At 40.8% G+C, this 17,507-nt stretch overlaps 3 protein-coding genes across 6 annotated transcripts in view; 1 reads left to right on the forward strand and 2 right to left on the reverse strand.

The window, feature by feature from the left end:
* Window positions 1-908: 908 nt before the first annotated feature.
* Window positions 909-4,814, reverse strand: cenpn (centromere protein N). Its single transcript, XM_086194902.1, has 10 exons — window positions 4,506-4,814; window positions 4,355-4,400; window positions 4,176-4,235; window positions 3,933-4,006; window positions 3,661-3,834; window positions 3,454-3,555; window positions 2,753-2,807; window positions 2,534-2,643; window positions 2,297-2,420; window positions 909-1,323 (listed from the first exon to the last, which is right to left on the reverse strand). The coding sequence occupies exons 1-10, from the start codon at window positions 4,755-4,757 to the stop codon at window positions 1,202-1,204; spliced, it is 1,119 nt and encodes a 372-aa protein (XP_086051028.1). The 5' UTR covers window positions 4,758-4,814; the 3' UTR covers window positions 909-1,201.
* Window positions 4,815-7,128: 2,314 nt separating this feature from the next.
* On the forward strand, window positions 7,129-9,441 carry cmc2 (C-x(9)-C motif containing 2). Of its 4 annotated transcripts, XM_086185257.1 has the most exons (5): window positions 7,180-7,514; window positions 8,058-8,103; window positions 8,681-8,799; window positions 8,877-8,948; window positions 9,038-9,441. In XM_086185257.1, the coding sequence occupies exons 3-5, from the start codon at window positions 8,719-8,721 to the stop codon at window positions 9,119-9,121; spliced, it is 237 nt and encodes a 78-aa protein (XP_086041383.1). In that variant the 5' UTR covers window positions 7,180-7,514; window positions 8,058-8,103; window positions 8,681-8,718; the 3' UTR covers window positions 9,122-9,441. The 4 variants fall into 4 exon arrangements, with proteins under 4 accessions (XP_086041388.1, XP_086041383.1, XP_086041376.1 ...); XM_086185262.1 differs by lacking the exon at window positions 8,058-8,103 and having other exon boundaries at window positions 7,129-7,245; window positions 8,683-8,799; XM_086185250.1 differs by lacking the exon at window positions 8,058-8,103 and having other exon boundaries at window positions 7,181-7,514; window positions 8,683-8,799.
* Window positions 9,442-10,809: 1,368 nt separating this feature from the next.
* The window catches only part of LOC147269462 (chromodomain Y-like protein 2), a 29,484-nt gene continuing 22,786 nt past the window's right edge, over window positions 10,810-17,507 (reverse strand). The window contains exons 4-7 of the mRNA XM_086185236.1: window positions 14,100-14,272; window positions 13,804-14,014; window positions 13,567-13,710; window positions 10,810-13,487 (exon numbers count right to left, since the gene is read on the reverse strand). Coding sequence (XP_086041362.1) covers window positions 13,329-13,487; window positions 13,567-13,710; window positions 13,804-14,014; window positions 14,100-14,272 — 687 coding nt within the window. The 3' untranslated portion in view covers window positions 10,810-13,328. The remainder of the gene's footprint in view (window positions 13,488-13,566; window positions 13,711-13,803; window positions 14,015-14,099; window positions 14,273-17,507) is intronic.

Consider the following 17,507-nt stretch of genomic DNA (forward strand, 5'->3'; position numbering starts at 1 on the left):
AAATAAAAGCATGAACGTTATTAGCAAACTTTTATTTTCAAATATTGCTCATTTCCTACCTGATTGGAAGGCGTACTGTTTCTACACATTTTATAAATTTGACCAGAATATTTAGACACCATAGTCAATAGTAGGGGTGAGGAGAAAGGTCATTATCAATATTTGCTGTTTGTATTCAGACAGCTGATCAGGAGTGGGTGCTCTTTGTGCTGCAAGTGGAAGGCGATGCACATTTGGTTAGAAAATCTTGAAAAAAAGAAGCCTACACAATTACTCCATGCTAACCAAATTTTATTCATCCTGAATAAAATCCTCATCAAATTGTTTGTGATGAAAATCCAATAAAATTTGCATGGTGTTAAGTGTGCAGCCTTCTTTTCATTTACAGAACGGACTTAACCAAGCTAAGATTAGAAGGTCACATTATACAGGGCAAACTTCATTATCCACCCATCCATCCATTTTCTTTCACTTATCCTGTTAAGGGTCACACGGCCAACACATATACACAGACAACCATTCACACTCACACCTACAGTCAATTTAGAGTATCAATCAGCCTCGTCCCCTCTTGATGTCTTTGGACTGTGGGAGGAAGCTGGAGTACCAGAGAGAACCCACACAGGAACAGGAAGAACATGGAGACTCCACACAGAAAGATCCTGTGCTGGAGCCGGGGCTCGAACCTGGAACCTTCTTGCTGTGAGGCGACAGTGCTGACCACTGCACCACTGTGCCGCCCCAAACTTCTTTATATAAATGGAAACTGAAAGCACTCGTATATAGCACATGTGAATGTTAAACTTATTGCTTCACTGTATCTTGAGTGGTGGCTCCAAGTAAAGAGATGAGTTGATGTGTGGTGAAACGTTTTAGAAAGAATTTACAAACTCAAAAAATATTGGGAATTGTAACTTTTTTTAATTCAGTTTTTACATTTAATTAAGTTTAATGGCAGTAATATTCAGCCATATTACCTACAACAAAATTTATAATTATCAATTGCCAGCTACTGACATATGACAGTGGAAGCGCTGAAAGACAGGAAATGCTAGCTGGCTCTAAAATCCATGAAACGATGATTCTGCCAGGGCTGCAGTAGCTAAAATATCATTAGAAAATGATGAAAACCATTAATTAAGTTGACAGAAATGAGAGCAGGCCATAGTGGAGGTCCTCAGAGTGAAGGTTCTGTCTCTGATCAGTTGTGTGGTTGGCGTGTTTGTGAGGAGGGTCCGGGTCCATTGTCAGTGATAACAAAATAATTCCTTCCTTTTAGGGGAATAGATGAGAGCAGCGGCGTCACAGGGGTGGAGGCAATTCCTGTCAAACAGAAAAATGAAGTGGGTGCATGAAAAGTAGGATGTGAGGAAAATCAGTCAGGGTGAAACTGTCCTATACAGGTCCATCTTGCAGTTTTTTTTTAAAAATTCACTGTTCTTATCAATACTAGTGAACCAGATATAATTGTAGAGCACTTTCCAAACAAGCAAAATGCAACTCAAAGTGCTGCACAAAAAAAACAAAACAATTACCTCCCACCAACACTCACGCAGCAATGACCTATGAACTAAATTCAGGGCTAAAATATGATACAGAAAATTAACTTTTGAAGTGGCGAGTGTGCCTTCGAAACATAATAGGGTCTTCGCCAGGTACTGGCTCAGGCCCTAAAAACAGAGGATCTGAAAAAGAGGAAATGCTGAAAACTGTCAGAATATGACAGGTTATTAAGGTCCACTGAAACGTGGGAAGATGGGTCCAGGGACAGAAGGGCTGACATTAAAACACACCAATGTGACATGAGCTGATGAATAATGTCACAAAAGTGGCACAATGAATTATTTTGTATTTGGTGTATGTCTGCCCTCTTGTGGGCATTTATGCAATTGCAACATTGAAACAGTTAAATTACACACACACACACACACACACATGTAGGTACAGTCACCCGTTTAAACTTTGAATGGCATGTCTACGACCACGTATGACCGATTGGAGGGGACAGGAGTGCCTTTGACTCTTTTTAAAAAACTCCTCATTGATTTCAACTTGATTTTTTTCCTGCAGTTTATATCACCATGGTTATTCCAATCCTTGCCAACAAAAGAGCTCATTTTGATGTATATACTGTTGGTTTTCTAAAAGATGTGGGAGGAATTACGCACCAAAAAAGCGAGGCAGAACAATAAGGAGAGCACGCCCCGCTATGCGCCTCATAGCGGGGCGTGCTCATCATAATTTCCCTCTTAAAACAGTTCCTCTTCAAACAGATGTGGGTACATGTTGCAGGTACCTGAGCAAGCACAGTCTCTGAGTGACTCTAGCAGGCTGGTGCTTGCAAACTTGACCACACATCTGAAGGGCTCCTCTCGCTCCGTCATGGTCTTGTTGGTGTGGTCTTTGAACTTTGTCTCCAGCTGAAGAACAAAACCAGTCATTCAGAGGATCCCGGGGCACGCCTTTTTCAGCTTGATATTATGAAGCTATTCCTGCTTTTACTCAACATCCAGACACAAACGTGTTTGGGTACCTTGTAAACGACAGACTGTAGTTGAGGTAACGTCCCGGCACCGAAGGCCTCACACGCCCTCTGACGTCTGTTTGCTGCAGACTCTGCTTGCTCTGTCTCTATGTGTGGGTCTGTAAATACAAATATCACAACGTGGAGCACCCGTCAATGTCTGACCTAAGAAACACGTACCGTCATAGTAATATTAAACCGGCTTTGATCAGATAAAATGAGACACACTTAAGACTGTTTGCTGATCTTCCTCAAGATTGCTTGGGAACTTTGAGGGAAACACCTGTGAACAAAAACCAAAGAACACAGAAATCAACATCATGAACACAGATTAGGACATTTGTCACTATGAACAACAATTTTTCCTTAACAGGTTGTCATTCGGCCAAAACTGACAGGAAGTGGTTTATTTTTAGAAAATATGACAGCACAGTGTGAGCTGAGCGATGTGCTGCACAAAAGAACCTAATAGGAGGGGAAAGTAAAACGCAAGGAGGAATATTCTAACATCAGCAAGCAACCAGGAATTTTATGATAACATCAAGAAATGTTCCAATCGAAGCAAAAACACATAATAAATCCCCTAAGTCTACAGACACAGGGAGGAGCAAACCGCTCAAGGTTTTTTTTAACTCATTTTTCACTGCTGAAATCCTACCAAACACTCACCAACTTCGTAAACCAACTTACAGCACTAATTTGTGTATTAAGTGTGCACGAGCGACAAAATCAGTATTTTCCATATTACCTTAAAACTGTTAACTACATAGCTGTGCTTCAGTATTGTGTGTCCAGACATGCAGTTACACCCTGACAGACTTGGTAAAGCGATGAATTGGCTGGTAGATTCAGGGATCCACCTGCCTGTGCTGACACCGCACGTTTGACTTCTTATGGCTTGTATTTTAACTTCTAAATGTTGCGCTCACCTGTTGATACTGCCGCATCAGCAGGTCTCTTATTGCAAAGAGTTTCCGTCCACTGAGGTTAGCATCCTTAATAGCATGATGTCTGGTAGCTAGCACCAAGGCCTGCAGAGTAAAGATGAGAGAGAGTAAAGATGAGAGAGAGAGATGAGAGAAGAAACCAGGCAAAACAGACAACGTCAGTGATCAGATACGAGAGACGTTTCTCACCTGAGACAACAGAGGCTTCTGCTTTGACGTCAGGCGGGTCACAAACACATACGGGGTTTGGAGATAGTGAACAACATATGTAGGTTTCAGGTTATTGGGCCGAGAGAAGCCGTCTCCCCACGCGATTCGAATCCACACAGCTTCATCCGTGTGCTTCTTGATTTTCACAGACACCTTGAATACAAAGTCAAAGGCATCTGTTAAAATAGGAATCAAGACACATGCTACTGTGCAGCTATAAAAATACTATACGGGGGATATGTGTGTCTTACGTGTCTGGCCAGCTCACTGAGGTGGGATTTAAACTGTTCTTTGAACTGCATCAGCTCTACAGAGTGAGCGTCGTCTGGAAAAGAGCATCATAAACTTACATTTGAAGTAACAGTTGACAGAGTTATTCAACAATTCCTACAAAATGTAAGCAGCACTCAAACTTTCACATAAACTTGAATGAAAAGCTACAGGCTCTCATCCCTGGATGGCAGTGGCGAATACAGGATCTTATCTGAACCTACCCTCAGGCTCCATGAGCTGGAAGGCATGCCACATACCCTGGTTGGGATTGTCAATAATATCTGTCAGACATATTTAGAGGCAACATTACTTGATTGATAGTGTGGCAGGAAAATTTAAGTAAAATGCGTTAGCTTAGCAGTGACAAAGCTAAAAACACAAATAACTGCGTCCGACTCACAGATCATCTCCAGTTCAGTGATGTGTTTAAGGGTCCACCTGTTTTCCTGTAAAGCAAAAAGCCGAGGTTGGAGAAGGAGAAGATGCCTGTGCTGAAGCTGTAAACGTTCAGTCCATGAAAACCTGCTGATTTCAGGAGCAGCCCAACGTACCTCGCAGATGGAGAGCAATTTCTCCGTTAACGCCCATTTCGATGAGGTCGAATCGATGGATTGCTCCTGCGCCGCAGTCAAACGGCCCCACTTCTCCAGCGTCGTTTTTAAAATTTGGGTCGGTATCCGTCTTACGAGTCTCCGCAGTAAACATTTAGTCGTATCATCCATTGTTCCTCTGACAACATTCGATATCCAGACGCGCTGTCTGAAAATAGTTTTTGAGTTCTGCTCCGAACTGCTAACGCACATAGAGCATTGTCTCGAATTCCAAACAAACCGCCACGAATCAACCAATCAGGCATTACCGGGAAACCCTAACCTCTTTGGTACAGCGCCCTCTGCTGTGTCGGAGCGGTAGTGCTTTATGTATGACTGCCGCTGTCGAAAGGACACCACCGCTGTAGTTGTCTGCTGGGGAGAGTATTTGTCATTTGTTAGGACCCTATTACGTTTTTTTGAACTTTTCTCTTAACTGTATATTGCATAGTAAAATGTGTAATTGTAGCTCTGTCAGTAGCATGTTACATTAATAAAAAAAACAAACCATTATTAGGTAAGATATTCGTTTTAATCAACATTCTACTTTTAGTCATTTGGTTCTGAAATTAAGGGTTGGCCCCAACAAATGGTTATTATACTAAAAAGTCCTGGGATGTTGTGCGGTATGAAAGTTGATTTCCTTTGATAAACTTTGTGTTTCCACCTTTCACGTTATTTATATTCCTCTAGTTAAAACTCTTTAAAATTCTTATAATTTTCCTGGATTATATGTACTTTGGAATGCGTTTCCTATTAGTGTTCAATATGAATGTAACTAAATGTGACCAAAGTCAATTCATTTATCCAAATCAGGCTTCTTTAATGTCACAATGCACCCAAAAGTAAAAGAAATGTTTATGGAAAATGTGAAAGTACATTTAGCTGAGAAAACACTTCATTCTCACAAACCAGGAGCAGAGGAAAAATAACTGCTCCTCTCCTCCAACCATGAAGACCCCGGTTCTCTGAAAAGCTACCACTCACAGCCTTGAATCAACACTGTGGAGTTTGATGGCAGAGCTATAAACAACAATCACTGTGTTCAACAACCGCTGGAGAGTGATGGCCGGCGGTGCAGCCAGTCCTTTAAGAAGTGATTTCTGAGGCTGGTGACTCGGGTGAACTCATCAGGAGCAGCAGAGGAGACTCTTGGTCTTCCTTTTCCGGGGCGGTCCTCATGTGAGCCAGTTTCGTCTTAGCGCTTGATGGTTTTCGCGAATGCACCTGGGGATACATTGAAAGGTTTTGCAATTTTACAGACTGACTGACCTCCAGTTCTTAAAGTCATGATGAACCATCGTTTCTCCTTACTTAGCTGATTGGTTTTTGCCATAATGTTAATTTTAACAGGGCAGCTCAGTGGTGCAGTGGTCAGCACTGTCGTCTCACAACAAGAAGGTTCCGGGTTTGAGCCCCGGCTCCAGCACAGGATCTTTCTGTGTGAGTCTCCAAGTTCTCCCTGTTCTTGTGTGGGTTCTCTCTGGTACTCCAGCTTCCTCCCACAGTCCAAAGACATCAAGAGGGGACGAGGCTGATTGATACTCTAAATTGACCGTAGGTGTGACTGTGAGTGTGAATGGTTGTCTGTCTCTATGTGTTGGCCCTGTGATGGACTGGTGACCTGTCCAGAGTGAACCCCGCCTCTCGCCTGTTGACGCTGGGATAGGCTCCACCCCCCCCTCGTGACCCTTAACAGGATAAACAGTAGAAAATGGATGGATGGATGGAATTTTAACAGTTGTCAAACAGGGCTGTCAGCTGTGTACCAACCTGACTTCTGCACATCACAACTGATATGAATCCTGACAAAGCAAACCTGTGAGGTGAAAACCATTTCAGGTGATGACATCATGAAGCCCATCGAGAGAAGGCCAAGGGTTTGCAGTGCTGTCAATAAAAAAAAAGGGTGGCTACTTTGAGGAATCGAAAATATAAAAAATATTTAGAGTTATTAAACATTTTTTCTTTGCTACATAATTCAATATAGAAAATAGTAAAAATAAAGAAAAAACACTGAATGAGAAAGTGTGTCCAAACTTTTGAATGGTAGTGTATTGTTATTCATCGTTTGTGTATCTAAAACACGAGAGTCAGCACATGCTGACAGCACATATTCTCCTTCTGTTGTCTTCTGTGATAGATGGCGCTGATTGTTTGTGATGTTCCCTTTGAAATATCTTATTAACCGTCTTATTAACCTCGAACGAAATTCAAATGAATGAAGTTCATTAGTGAATGTGGCAAGAACACGCTTGCCCACTAATCTGCAGCAGTGCAAAAGTCAGGCCATCATCTATGAAATGTATTTGAGATTTAGAATTGTAAAGCACAATCAATTAAAAAAAGTGTATCAGGAAATAATATATAGTTGTCATGGAGGATCCAACAAACTTTAAAAAAAATGAAAAGAATTTCATAGATTAGGCAAAAAAATACTGTAAATGTATTGTTTAAAACAAACTAAGTTAGTCCCCTTGGACTAACACAATATTGTAGCATATTATATTGTAGCACATTACCTAGCCCCGCCCACAAACCCGCCCTAAAAAGAACGCAAACAATTCCAAGCGAATTAAGACACCGATTGGTTGCTTTTATTGTCAGCATTTTATACTCCAGGACAGCAGGTGGCGGTAGTGCAACTGTACTGTCGCGCATGGGACTGTTCCGAAGAAGGAGACAGGTCGATGTTGTGTCTGTAGGTTATATGATTGTAGAATTTCAATCAAGGTCTACTTGTATAAATAGAAGCATTGTAAAACAAACAAACAAAAAAAACAATGTCGTCGGCGTTTAACGGGGTATAAAAAGGAAAAGCTCTACTGTATTTTCTTAGGTTTTTGCTGCGGCGTAAACATTAGCCGAGGCCTGGTAGTTAGCTAGCGTGGCATTCCGCGACTTGAGCTGCTGAACCCCACAGATGACACAGCTTTTCCACTGCTGGCAAGAGTTATCATAAGAGCCCAGGTAGAGGACTTTGTTATAAAATATCTTATTATAATTTAATACATATATTTTTTTGTGTCTGCTTGTTTGAACCAACAAAACGGGCTTAACTCAGTAGCTGATGTCAAAACAATGCCGTCTCGATTACGTGCCCTGGTCCCGCATCTTCTGGCAAATGCTGTATCATTTCTTTAATTATTTCAGATTATAAGGGATGAATGATGATAGTTATTTTACATTTTAGACAGCCTCTCTGTGCTCTAGGCTTTTTTGTGCCTGCACGTTTGAAAAACAAACAAACCCTAACAAACCTGAGCGTCACGATGACGGCTTAGGAAGGAGAGGGATGGGGAGCAACGAGTATCCTCTCGAAGTCATGTCAGCGACACAAGCTTCCTGAGACGACTTGTGTACAAGCAGTGCTGAAAAAATGTTTAAGAATTAATTCATAGGTTTCAGTCTTCAGCCTTGTTGTGTACCATCAGTCAAATATGTGGAGATGCCACCTGATTGTTCAGAAAATGGGTTTAATGCAAACTGACTTGGGAAATTCTGGATTTCCAGGTCCAGTAAGAAACAGCGCTGTGTCTTTGAACCTGATCTACTGACTTGATATTTTCTTCAACAAAGATTATATGTCTCCTCTCCTTCTTTGAGAGCCAGAACTGAAGTTTCATATCCTCTTTGATTTAGACCACATCAAAGTCAGTGTAATTGTCAGAGTTGAGATCCTTCCAAGATGTCTGCATCTAAAGTTGCATGAAAGTTGTACAACACTATGACTGTGCGCAAAAGACAGCTGCCATGTTAAGATAGTTAGCCGAAATATTCAAGGCACATCATGTGAAGTCTGGAATGGAAGATACATTTCCTAATGGTGAATATGCAGCAGAGCAAAGTCATCCGTCTATCTACCTGTTGCCGCGGTGAATCGTGTATGGACCTTTTATTTTTAGTCAGCGTGAAAGAATATTCTGAGAGATGTTTGAACCAACTTTGATCAGCTGTTCTAGAACTGAATACTTGCAGGTTTGTCAAAGGTCAGGGTTTATGCTGTGTTAACCATGCTTTCTAGAATTAACCCCCCACCGACATGCGCGTCTTGTCCTTGTGCCATTCAAGACTAATCTTTTTCTGTTCCAGTTTCATGATTCTCAACAGAGCCCCCCTCTTGTTTCTGGCTTTACAGTGTTTCTGCGGTGTATCAGTACGACCTTGACTCAGCATGCACAGTGACCTGTCGCCTCACCTGCACACAGACGAGTGTAATGAACTCATAAGTCTTCTTCGGCAGTGCCACGCAGAGGTACGTCCTGCTCCTCACCTTTCACCGCTGCGTGTCTCAATGCACTCTCAACTAAACCATGTGAATCTATTTCTCAGCATAATTTCCTCAGGTTCTTTGGGAAGTGCAATGATGCCGACCGTTTGATGCGTCACTGCCTGACGAAGGAGGTATGAAAGGAATGTTGCTATTTGACAACGTGAAGAAAGCATTCGGTGCTCTGAGCATGGACTTTTCTTTTTTGTCATAATTTGAACAGAGATCGGAGAAGCGAGAGCGCAACAGGCAGCATGCCCTGGAAATGAAGAAGCGACGGAATCAAAGGGCCAAGGAGGAGTTGTGAAGGACGTTTTACTGCAACATTCAAAGTATTCAAGTGGTGGAACACTTACTTACTGTGTTTGTTTGAAAGAAAAAAAGAAAAAAGAAGGGTCAGTGCATGCGTACCTTTTGTAAATTGGAAGTTTGAGTTTCATGGGCCACTATTACTTCGTAATATTAACAGTTGAGGGATTATTTATATGGTGAGATCACACACTAACAATAAAACCATAGTTTAAAATGTACAGCTTACTTTTATTTACTGTTCCAGCACAAAGCCTAACATGACATTCACTCTGTTTATTCATCAAAAGTCAGTTTGTAATAAAGATCTTTATTTGAATGGGGAATCATGTTGATTGGTGACATTCCCTTCAGTCCTTTGAAACGCAGTTCTTCCTGCTGCTCGATGCTTTACTCACAAAAGCAAAGAACAGTTTGATGTCATAAAGAAGCAAGGGATCATGGGAGTTGGCATCATGGCTAAACTGCGACTATTCAGTTTGAACTGACTCATCAGCCTTGATAGTCTTCTTCGTCTGTCTGAATTATGACTGACCCGTTACCCTCCAGACCTCCAGGCTGAATCTTTCCAACAATCACCTGCTGAATCTTCTTCCCTGCCAACAACATCGAGACTCTGGAGAGCCCTTATTTTCTGAAGCATTTTTTGACGGTGCCTTACATCTATCAGCGTAACTGCACCCCCCCCCCCACCTCTTAACTTCAATAAATATTAACATTCATTAAATAAGCTGTGTCATAGGCATCTTAGTCTCTCTCTCTCTTGTTCCTGTAACACTGCTGGTTGTTCTTGTCCCCACTAAACTTTTGGAAGTGGGCTGAGCTCAATCAATTTTTGGTTGCTGGTGTTAGTTTCCTGTTGCAACCATATGGGATTTTAATAATCTTGTATGCCTGGATGGTTTTCCTTCATATCTTCAATAAATAATCTAAAATTATTGTGGCAGCCATATTAAGACAATCAGTTTCAACAACGCTCAGTCACTTTTACATTCCTCATGATGTGTGTCACTGGTGAGCTTGGAGGGGAGGTTAAACCGGCATGAGGATGAGTGACAGTCAGTGTTTATCAACACCGTCGTGGGCAATTCACCATGTCCAGTTGAAGTAACAGTGAATCTTGAAATCCCAATGATCTCAGAAATTATTTTCGTCCAAATTGTATTTTTAAATCACAAAACTACTGACACAATGGCTGAGCTGGTAAAAAAACAAAAATAAAGAGGGGATCCAGATGCTGCAACTACAATTGTTTTATTTTTTTTTCATGAAGTGGAAGTGATAGTTTGGGGGGGGGGGGGGGATGCTTCTTCAAACCATTAATTTTTCCCTGCAATTAAACTGAAACGGTCACAAATAAATATGACTGAAAATCGTTAATCAATTGTTCATACTTATATAAACCTCAGTAAAACATATATTAAATTATTTGACATGCCTTTGATAATTTACAACAAAGTACTTTATCTGATCGTGTCTGCCGAAAAGGTAAACATTCAAGTGACAATGGTGTTCACACATTTTGGTTTTGAAATTAATTTTATATATATATATATATATATATATATATTTATATACTTTCCACTTTCCTGACCCATTTTGTTGATGGAAATTTTCATGGCATTATTAAGAAAAGGTTACCGAGTGAGTCGACGTGCCTCTGGAGCAAAGAAAACCACATCATGGCACTGCACATCCAAACAGTTATCTCAAATAAATACAAAAATAAACTGCAACATCTTTAACAATACTTACAATGCCGGTACAAAACATACCCAGAAATACCAAGTATTCTGACAGGCAGCACATTCATATGTACAGTATATTACATGCAATTAGTTACACACAACAATGTACATGATCTATATTATATCTATATTCTGTAATGTATTTGTGTACACTTGCAAAAATGGACAAATATATCATGATTTTAACAAAATAGTTTCCACAGGCCTTCATATTTTGGTAAAACAAAATAGATCCCTAAATATAGTACACGTTAAAATATAAAACATTTTTTTTGGAACCAGGAATCATCACATGCGGAGAAGAACAATGTTGACTCCAGTTACACGACAGCAGCGTTTCCACAATACTGATTACCGACACTTTGTATGATTACTTGGGGTCTAAGCAAGAATCATATCTTCTACACAACTACGGGAAATATCAACTCGGATCATGTGATTCTTTTTTTTTTTTTCCTTCTGAAAACAATCACATCTCACACAGTAGTGACCTCCACTAAAAACTGAAGCGTGAACATTTTTGCCACAAAAAATTCGCTATTCCTTCTTTGTAATATGTGCCATTATTTCATTTAATCATCTCAAACCAAAATGCCACTTAAAATTAAAAACAAACATTTTTATATTTACTGTTTGAATTCACACAAGATTTCCAGTGTTTTCCATCTCATTTAGCAGATTTTAAATCTCCATGTGCATTTCAGTTGAAACAAGTCTCTCTTGAATGAAAAGAAAGGAAATCAAAGAATGCATTTGTATAAATAAAACGTAATTATAGCCATTTCTATTGTGTTGCAAGTGAAAATACTAGATGAACAGTATGATGGTTATGTTGTCTTCTACTGTCACAAGATGTTCAGGAGGCTATTGCTTGCTGATCAGTGAGATGACAAAGTGAAAAATAAGGCTGATCCGACTTATTATATACACATGAGCAAAAGACAGTTTCTAAATAAGGATCCCGGGTGTTCAATTCACTCAATCTGATCTGGCAGTAGGTCTTATTCAAGAAAGGTTCCTATGCACAGATTTCTTCTTACACATTAAGCCCTAAATTTAGTCTTACATACAGGAGGCAAAGCCTGATGGCGTTTTGCATCTCCTGCCATGTATTGTGTCCTCCTTGTAACTGTCAATCACCCAGGCTTGCAAAGAAGCAGGAAGAAGAAGGAACAAACCGACTTTAAGGAAAGTATGCTCACTGTACATGATTTTTTTCTGGGTCGATACCATTGTCATCTGATTGCTAGTTAGCTTAGCTACAGAGAATGCTCGTGGTGGGGCAGTAGAAAAAGCCTGCTCAAAAGTCATCAAATGTACTTATATAAAAAAAGCATTAGCCTGCATTAATAGAAATCGGGTTTTACCTGACAAACTGTTGAGAAAGACTAGATGGTTTTATTTTAAAGCCAGGAAGATTACTGATGGACAAACCAAGACCTTGATCCTGATCTAATAAGAGCACGATGGGAGGGGTTGCTGAGGCAGTCAAACTAGTTCTGGGTGTGTATCATCCATGAAATTACAAGTTGATTTTTTTTAAATAAATAAAATATACAGCAGAAACATAGTTAAGTTGTATTTGATGAATACTGAGATGGCTAGACCGCGAGCATTCATTGCAGCTAAGCTAACTAGCAGTGAGCCATCCGGGAATAATCGGGAGCGCCTTCATGAACGCAGACAGAAATGAAGGGTTTCTATATTCATGTCTGTTTTAAAAAAAAAAAAAAAAGATGGACAATGAGTGGATTTTCCAAAAATTACTTGCGTTCTGTTGATATTACAAGAGGTATGTGTGAGGAGCAAGGAATTACAAATAGTCACCAGGCTTCCCATCTGTAAGACTAAATCAAGGGCGAAGGGAATATTTATGCATCAAAACATTTCATGTGTGAGGTCCAATATGAGCATGTGTGAAAACTTTTCTAGCATTTTTCTTCAGCCAGTACAGAGAAATAGGAATGTGCATGTTAAATAGCAATGAAACCTTTGGTTTACACGTCAGTCCAAAACAACAAGCGACTAAAGGAAAAATCCTGAAAAAAACGCATCTTATATACACAGAGCAACTTTTGGACACACTTACAATAAATTATATATTATCATATATTATTATTATTATTATTATTATTATTATCGCTTCCTCATTGCTATCAGACGCACATTGATTTCATAAATCCTGATGATTTGCACACAAAGAGAACCACACTGTACCTCCCTCAAGAACCCTCGTCACTCTTCATATTTAAGCAGTGAACATTTGGCCCTTTGCTCTCTGACTTTTTCAAAAGGGAATAATCATCTGGACGGTTGTGGGTCCGATTAATAAAAAAAACAATAACATTGCTTTAAAAACTGGTCACGACGGACGAGTTAGTAGCTCATCAGAGGTTCCACTCTGCTGATGGATGGACACAAAGGCTTCAATTTTTAGTTTGAGATCACTATGAAGGTTCACTTCTCATAGGATTTGTTGTGCAGGTAACTGAAGAGTGCCTCGAGTCCTTTGGTTGAACACCACAACTGTTTCAGCATCTGGCACTCTTTCTCATTAACTTCCTCCAGAACAGACATGAGGATACTCCTCACCAGGCATTTGGATTCTTCTAAAACCTTGTAGGAGCAGATAGACAGTCATTTGGTTATAATCAAGAGAAATTTCATCGCTTGGTTTGTCTGGATCGGGACATACCACTGCATTGCAGGATGCCATTTCCTTCACACGTAGCATCACCTCTTGGTTAAATGTGGTCGGCCAGAAAACCTGTGACACTAGACCTCGACTGCAAGCTTCCTGAGCTGTGAGTTTCCTCCCACAGAAGAGCATCTCATTGGCCTGCCAAGGGAGAAAGAGCAAGATGAGATGGCAGGGTTTCATCGAATGAAACTGAAATCTGATTGGGTCATTGGTGAAGTTGCTTGGACCTACCAGAGCTACACCCAGGATCTGGGGGAAGGTGTAAGAGGAGCAGCCAGAGGGGGTGAGGTGGAGAGCGGCACATGGAGTTTGGAACCAAGCCCTCTCACTTGCCCACACCACGTCACACAATGGCAGGATAGAGGCGCCCAATCCCAGCGCAGGCCCATTTATTGCCACCACGATGGGTTTCTTGAAGTGAATGAACGCCAACACAAACTCTCTGGAGAAGTTAGAGTTATCAGTACCATCTCTGTCATGTGAAGCAGCAATGGAGATCTCCTCATAGTGGGAAAGCGTCTTCTTACCGTACAGCATCTGCGATGCGGCTGCTCTCTTTCCTGCGGTCAGTGGACAGACGTCCGATCAGGTAGGACGGCTCCAGACCACTGCAGAAAACTGTCCCCACAGAGCTGAGCAATAATAATTTACTGTCATCAGCAGCTGCATTACCCAGAGCCCGACACATTTCCTTCATGATCTAAAAAGACAGAAAATGACGCTTGTATTACAATCCTAGATCTGCCTGATGTGAGTGGTGGTCTCAGGGGACAACTGACAGGAAACAAAAGCAAGTAAAGCACCATTAATGGTGATCCCTGGCTCATTCCTTTGACCCAGAAGATGGTCATGCTTCAGAGACTATTTGTCCAAATGATCTCTTTATTTTGAAGAGCCTTTTTTGGTGCAAGCCAAAGTCTCCAGGGAGAACATTAACTTACTCTAAGACATCTTTTCAGTTGAGCTCGAAAATGCTAAAAAAGGAAGAGAGCCAAGGTGGTTTTCAATGAAGAGAGAGAGAGAACTTGAGAGCAGTAGATAATTAACATGACACCTACCACATATTTAGAGTTGGAATATAAATAACCAATTTTGTGTTTTTTTTCCCTTAATGACACTTTCTGACATAATCAGACCACCAGTCCAGTTAATATGAAGAAGTAGCACACAAACAGATAGCCAACCATGATACACACACACACACACACACACACACACACACACACACACACACACACACACACACACACACACACAGTCTGCAGTCAATCTGAACATTTCTACTGCTCTATTTTAATCAGATTATCACCCTTGACCCATATTACAGTAACCATTCAACCTCAAAGTGAACTCTCACCAAGCACATAATCTGTTCACAGTTTTAACTAAATGCGGTGTGTGTGTGTGCGTGCATGCGTAATTGTGTGACTACGAGTGACATTGCTCTACCAAGGTGAATTAAATTCCTGCACAAACGCAGAGATGAGCAGATGCTGGTTCCACTTTGTGGATAAGACAGCAGTCAAAGTGACACCCACGAGCAGTGAGCAGAGACGTCGACTTCACTTGTAGACAAACAAAGGTGCTATAAACAATCCAAATTTCAACAGCACGCACCAGCTCTCAAAATTAAATCACCATCTCTGGGGATGCGTATAAGGCACAAGTGAATTACTACTCCACGTTATTGTAAATCTAATTGTAGACCGTACACGATCATAAATTCTGTATGATTAAAATGAGACGGTCAGCAGGAGGTCGTGCGAGTTTCTTCCACCAGGGTTATGTGCTTGCTGCCATCTGCCTGTCTGTCTGTTAGCAAGATTGTGTAAAAGCTATAAAGAGGATTCTCACCGAACATGGTGAAGGAGTGTAGCATGGACCAAGGTAGAACCAATTAAATGCGGGGCCAGACTAAAAGGAATGGCTCCTCTTTCTTTCTCTGGTAAATAGAACTAGTAGCTTCCTCCTCTGCTAACTGTGTGCCATGGGTGAGGTTGTGATGCAGTTAAGTTCTCAACAAGAAAGATGATGTAACTTGATAAGAAATGTCAGAATTGGCTAAATTAGAAGACCAATAACATTATGTGTTGTAAAATTAATTACCTTTTTTTTGGGGGGGGGGGGTTATCACAGATTGTGTTGGAAAAGGACATCAAGTTAAGAATGGCTATTGATTTTTTCTTGTTTTTTGCTACTTTTGCAATTAAATAAGAGTTCTGAAAATGAGGTGGTGCATTTTGTTGAGTGTACATACAGAAAGAGAATAACAGTTCAGGAAAATGTTCAGCCAGCCACTGGGACCTTAGCTTTCAGACAGTGTGGCTCGCTGAACAATAAAGTTGAATAGCCCTGTTCTAGGCCTTTTCATAGTTTCATGTTCTGGAAGGAAAGAAACACTGGCACAAAACATAAATTGTACAGTGAATTATAAAGCAACTGCCAGCTTTTGGGTTCAGGGTTCACTGAAACCTCAAGTTTATTATTCACAAAAAAAAAAAAGAAAAAAAAAGGGCTTACCTGAAGACAGAGAGAGACAACAGTCAAGACTGAACAGAGACAAACTACTGGGCTAATAAGACAAAATTCTGTTCCTAATTTGGTTTGAACAAGAAAAAAGACCAATGAGAGCGCCCTTAAATGACTGGTTTGATGAGTACTACCAGTGACAGCAGGAGTAGTACAGATGACACCACTGTTAGGTTACACAACAATTGGACTGTTTCCCCTCTATCTGGACGATCACTGGCGCATTTACATGGCACAGCATTCTTTGTGATCATGGGGCAAAAATAAGCCTGATTAAAATGATAAGACAAGCGAAATCTCTCCTAAATGGAAGGATCAACTGCACAAGAAATTTTTGTTATAATTGATTATTTCAGCATTATTTTAGTAAGGGTTATGTGATGAGAATCATTACAAAAATAAAAGAAGATGAAACCAGGGGTTTAACCAAGCGCAACTGGACTTGTTTGCAGAAACTTGAAGGTGGTTCATGCATCATCCCAGGAGCTTCATCAGGTCTGAGAGACGAGAAGGGAATCCTGGCGGGGTGTTTTTTAAAAAAAAAATGTTTTCATCAAGGCCAAGGGCAAGACAGTCAGAATTGAGAGGTCCTTCTACATAGATAGCTTCCTCCGCTTCTCTTTCAAACCATCTGTCCTCCTTGCCCAAAATGGGTATGCTGGCATCTTTAAAAGAGTGTCCCTCATCCTTGAGCAGTGGGTAAACTGCTGGCGCTGGCCTATGCGTTTGTTTGACTGTGCAGTTGTCAAGGTGGAGCAGTTTCTTAGGGAGTTGCAGCAACACACTTAGATCCCGGATTTCCCATGATTCAACCATTCTTGAATACCCATGACCTGGATCATTGGGAGCGTCACAGACAAACAAGCAGTGTTGGAAATCTTTTAATTGGCAGTATCACACATGAACAGAGCGCCAGTGTATCAGGCCAGGAAAGGTAACCAGTTAGCCTTAACAGCTGGGTGGATTTCTTATTCAAATGTAGCATTAAATGTTTGGATGAGAAATGTCTAGGAATATTTTTGAAGGTTTTGTCGACTACAGCTATTCAGTGAGCATATCTGCAGACTCTCTTATTCCTTTAGCTTCAAAGCCTGAGACAGAGAAGGAGCCATCAGAGGGGTTTGATAAGCCCGTAGCTTACAGGCTTACTGTCACACATGAAAGTAGACACACGTGCCTGTGAAGGACACACGATGCTGTATCCAAACCAGGCACTGGCCTCTACGGAAGGTCTAGTCTACAATCTGACTGAAGGAAAATGCTTGTCCTTTTTAACCAGAGGTTAGGATCATTGTGATACATGCCATTATCTCTGGCTAACCTTACAAATATCTCAAGCCCTTTAACTCAGCCTTTTCAAGGCCAATGTTATGCCTCACCATCTGTATTAAAGGACGAAACGAAGG

This window comes from Aulostomus chinensis, chromosome 2 (genome assembly GCF_037954235.1).
Source record: "Aulostomus chinensis isolate RoL2024-O1b breed Wild chromosome 2, RoL_Achi_v1.0, whole genome shotgun sequence".
NCBI classification, from domain to species: domain Eukaryota; kingdom Metazoa; phylum Chordata; class Actinopteri; order Syngnathiformes; family Aulostomidae; genus Aulostomus; species Aulostomus chinensis.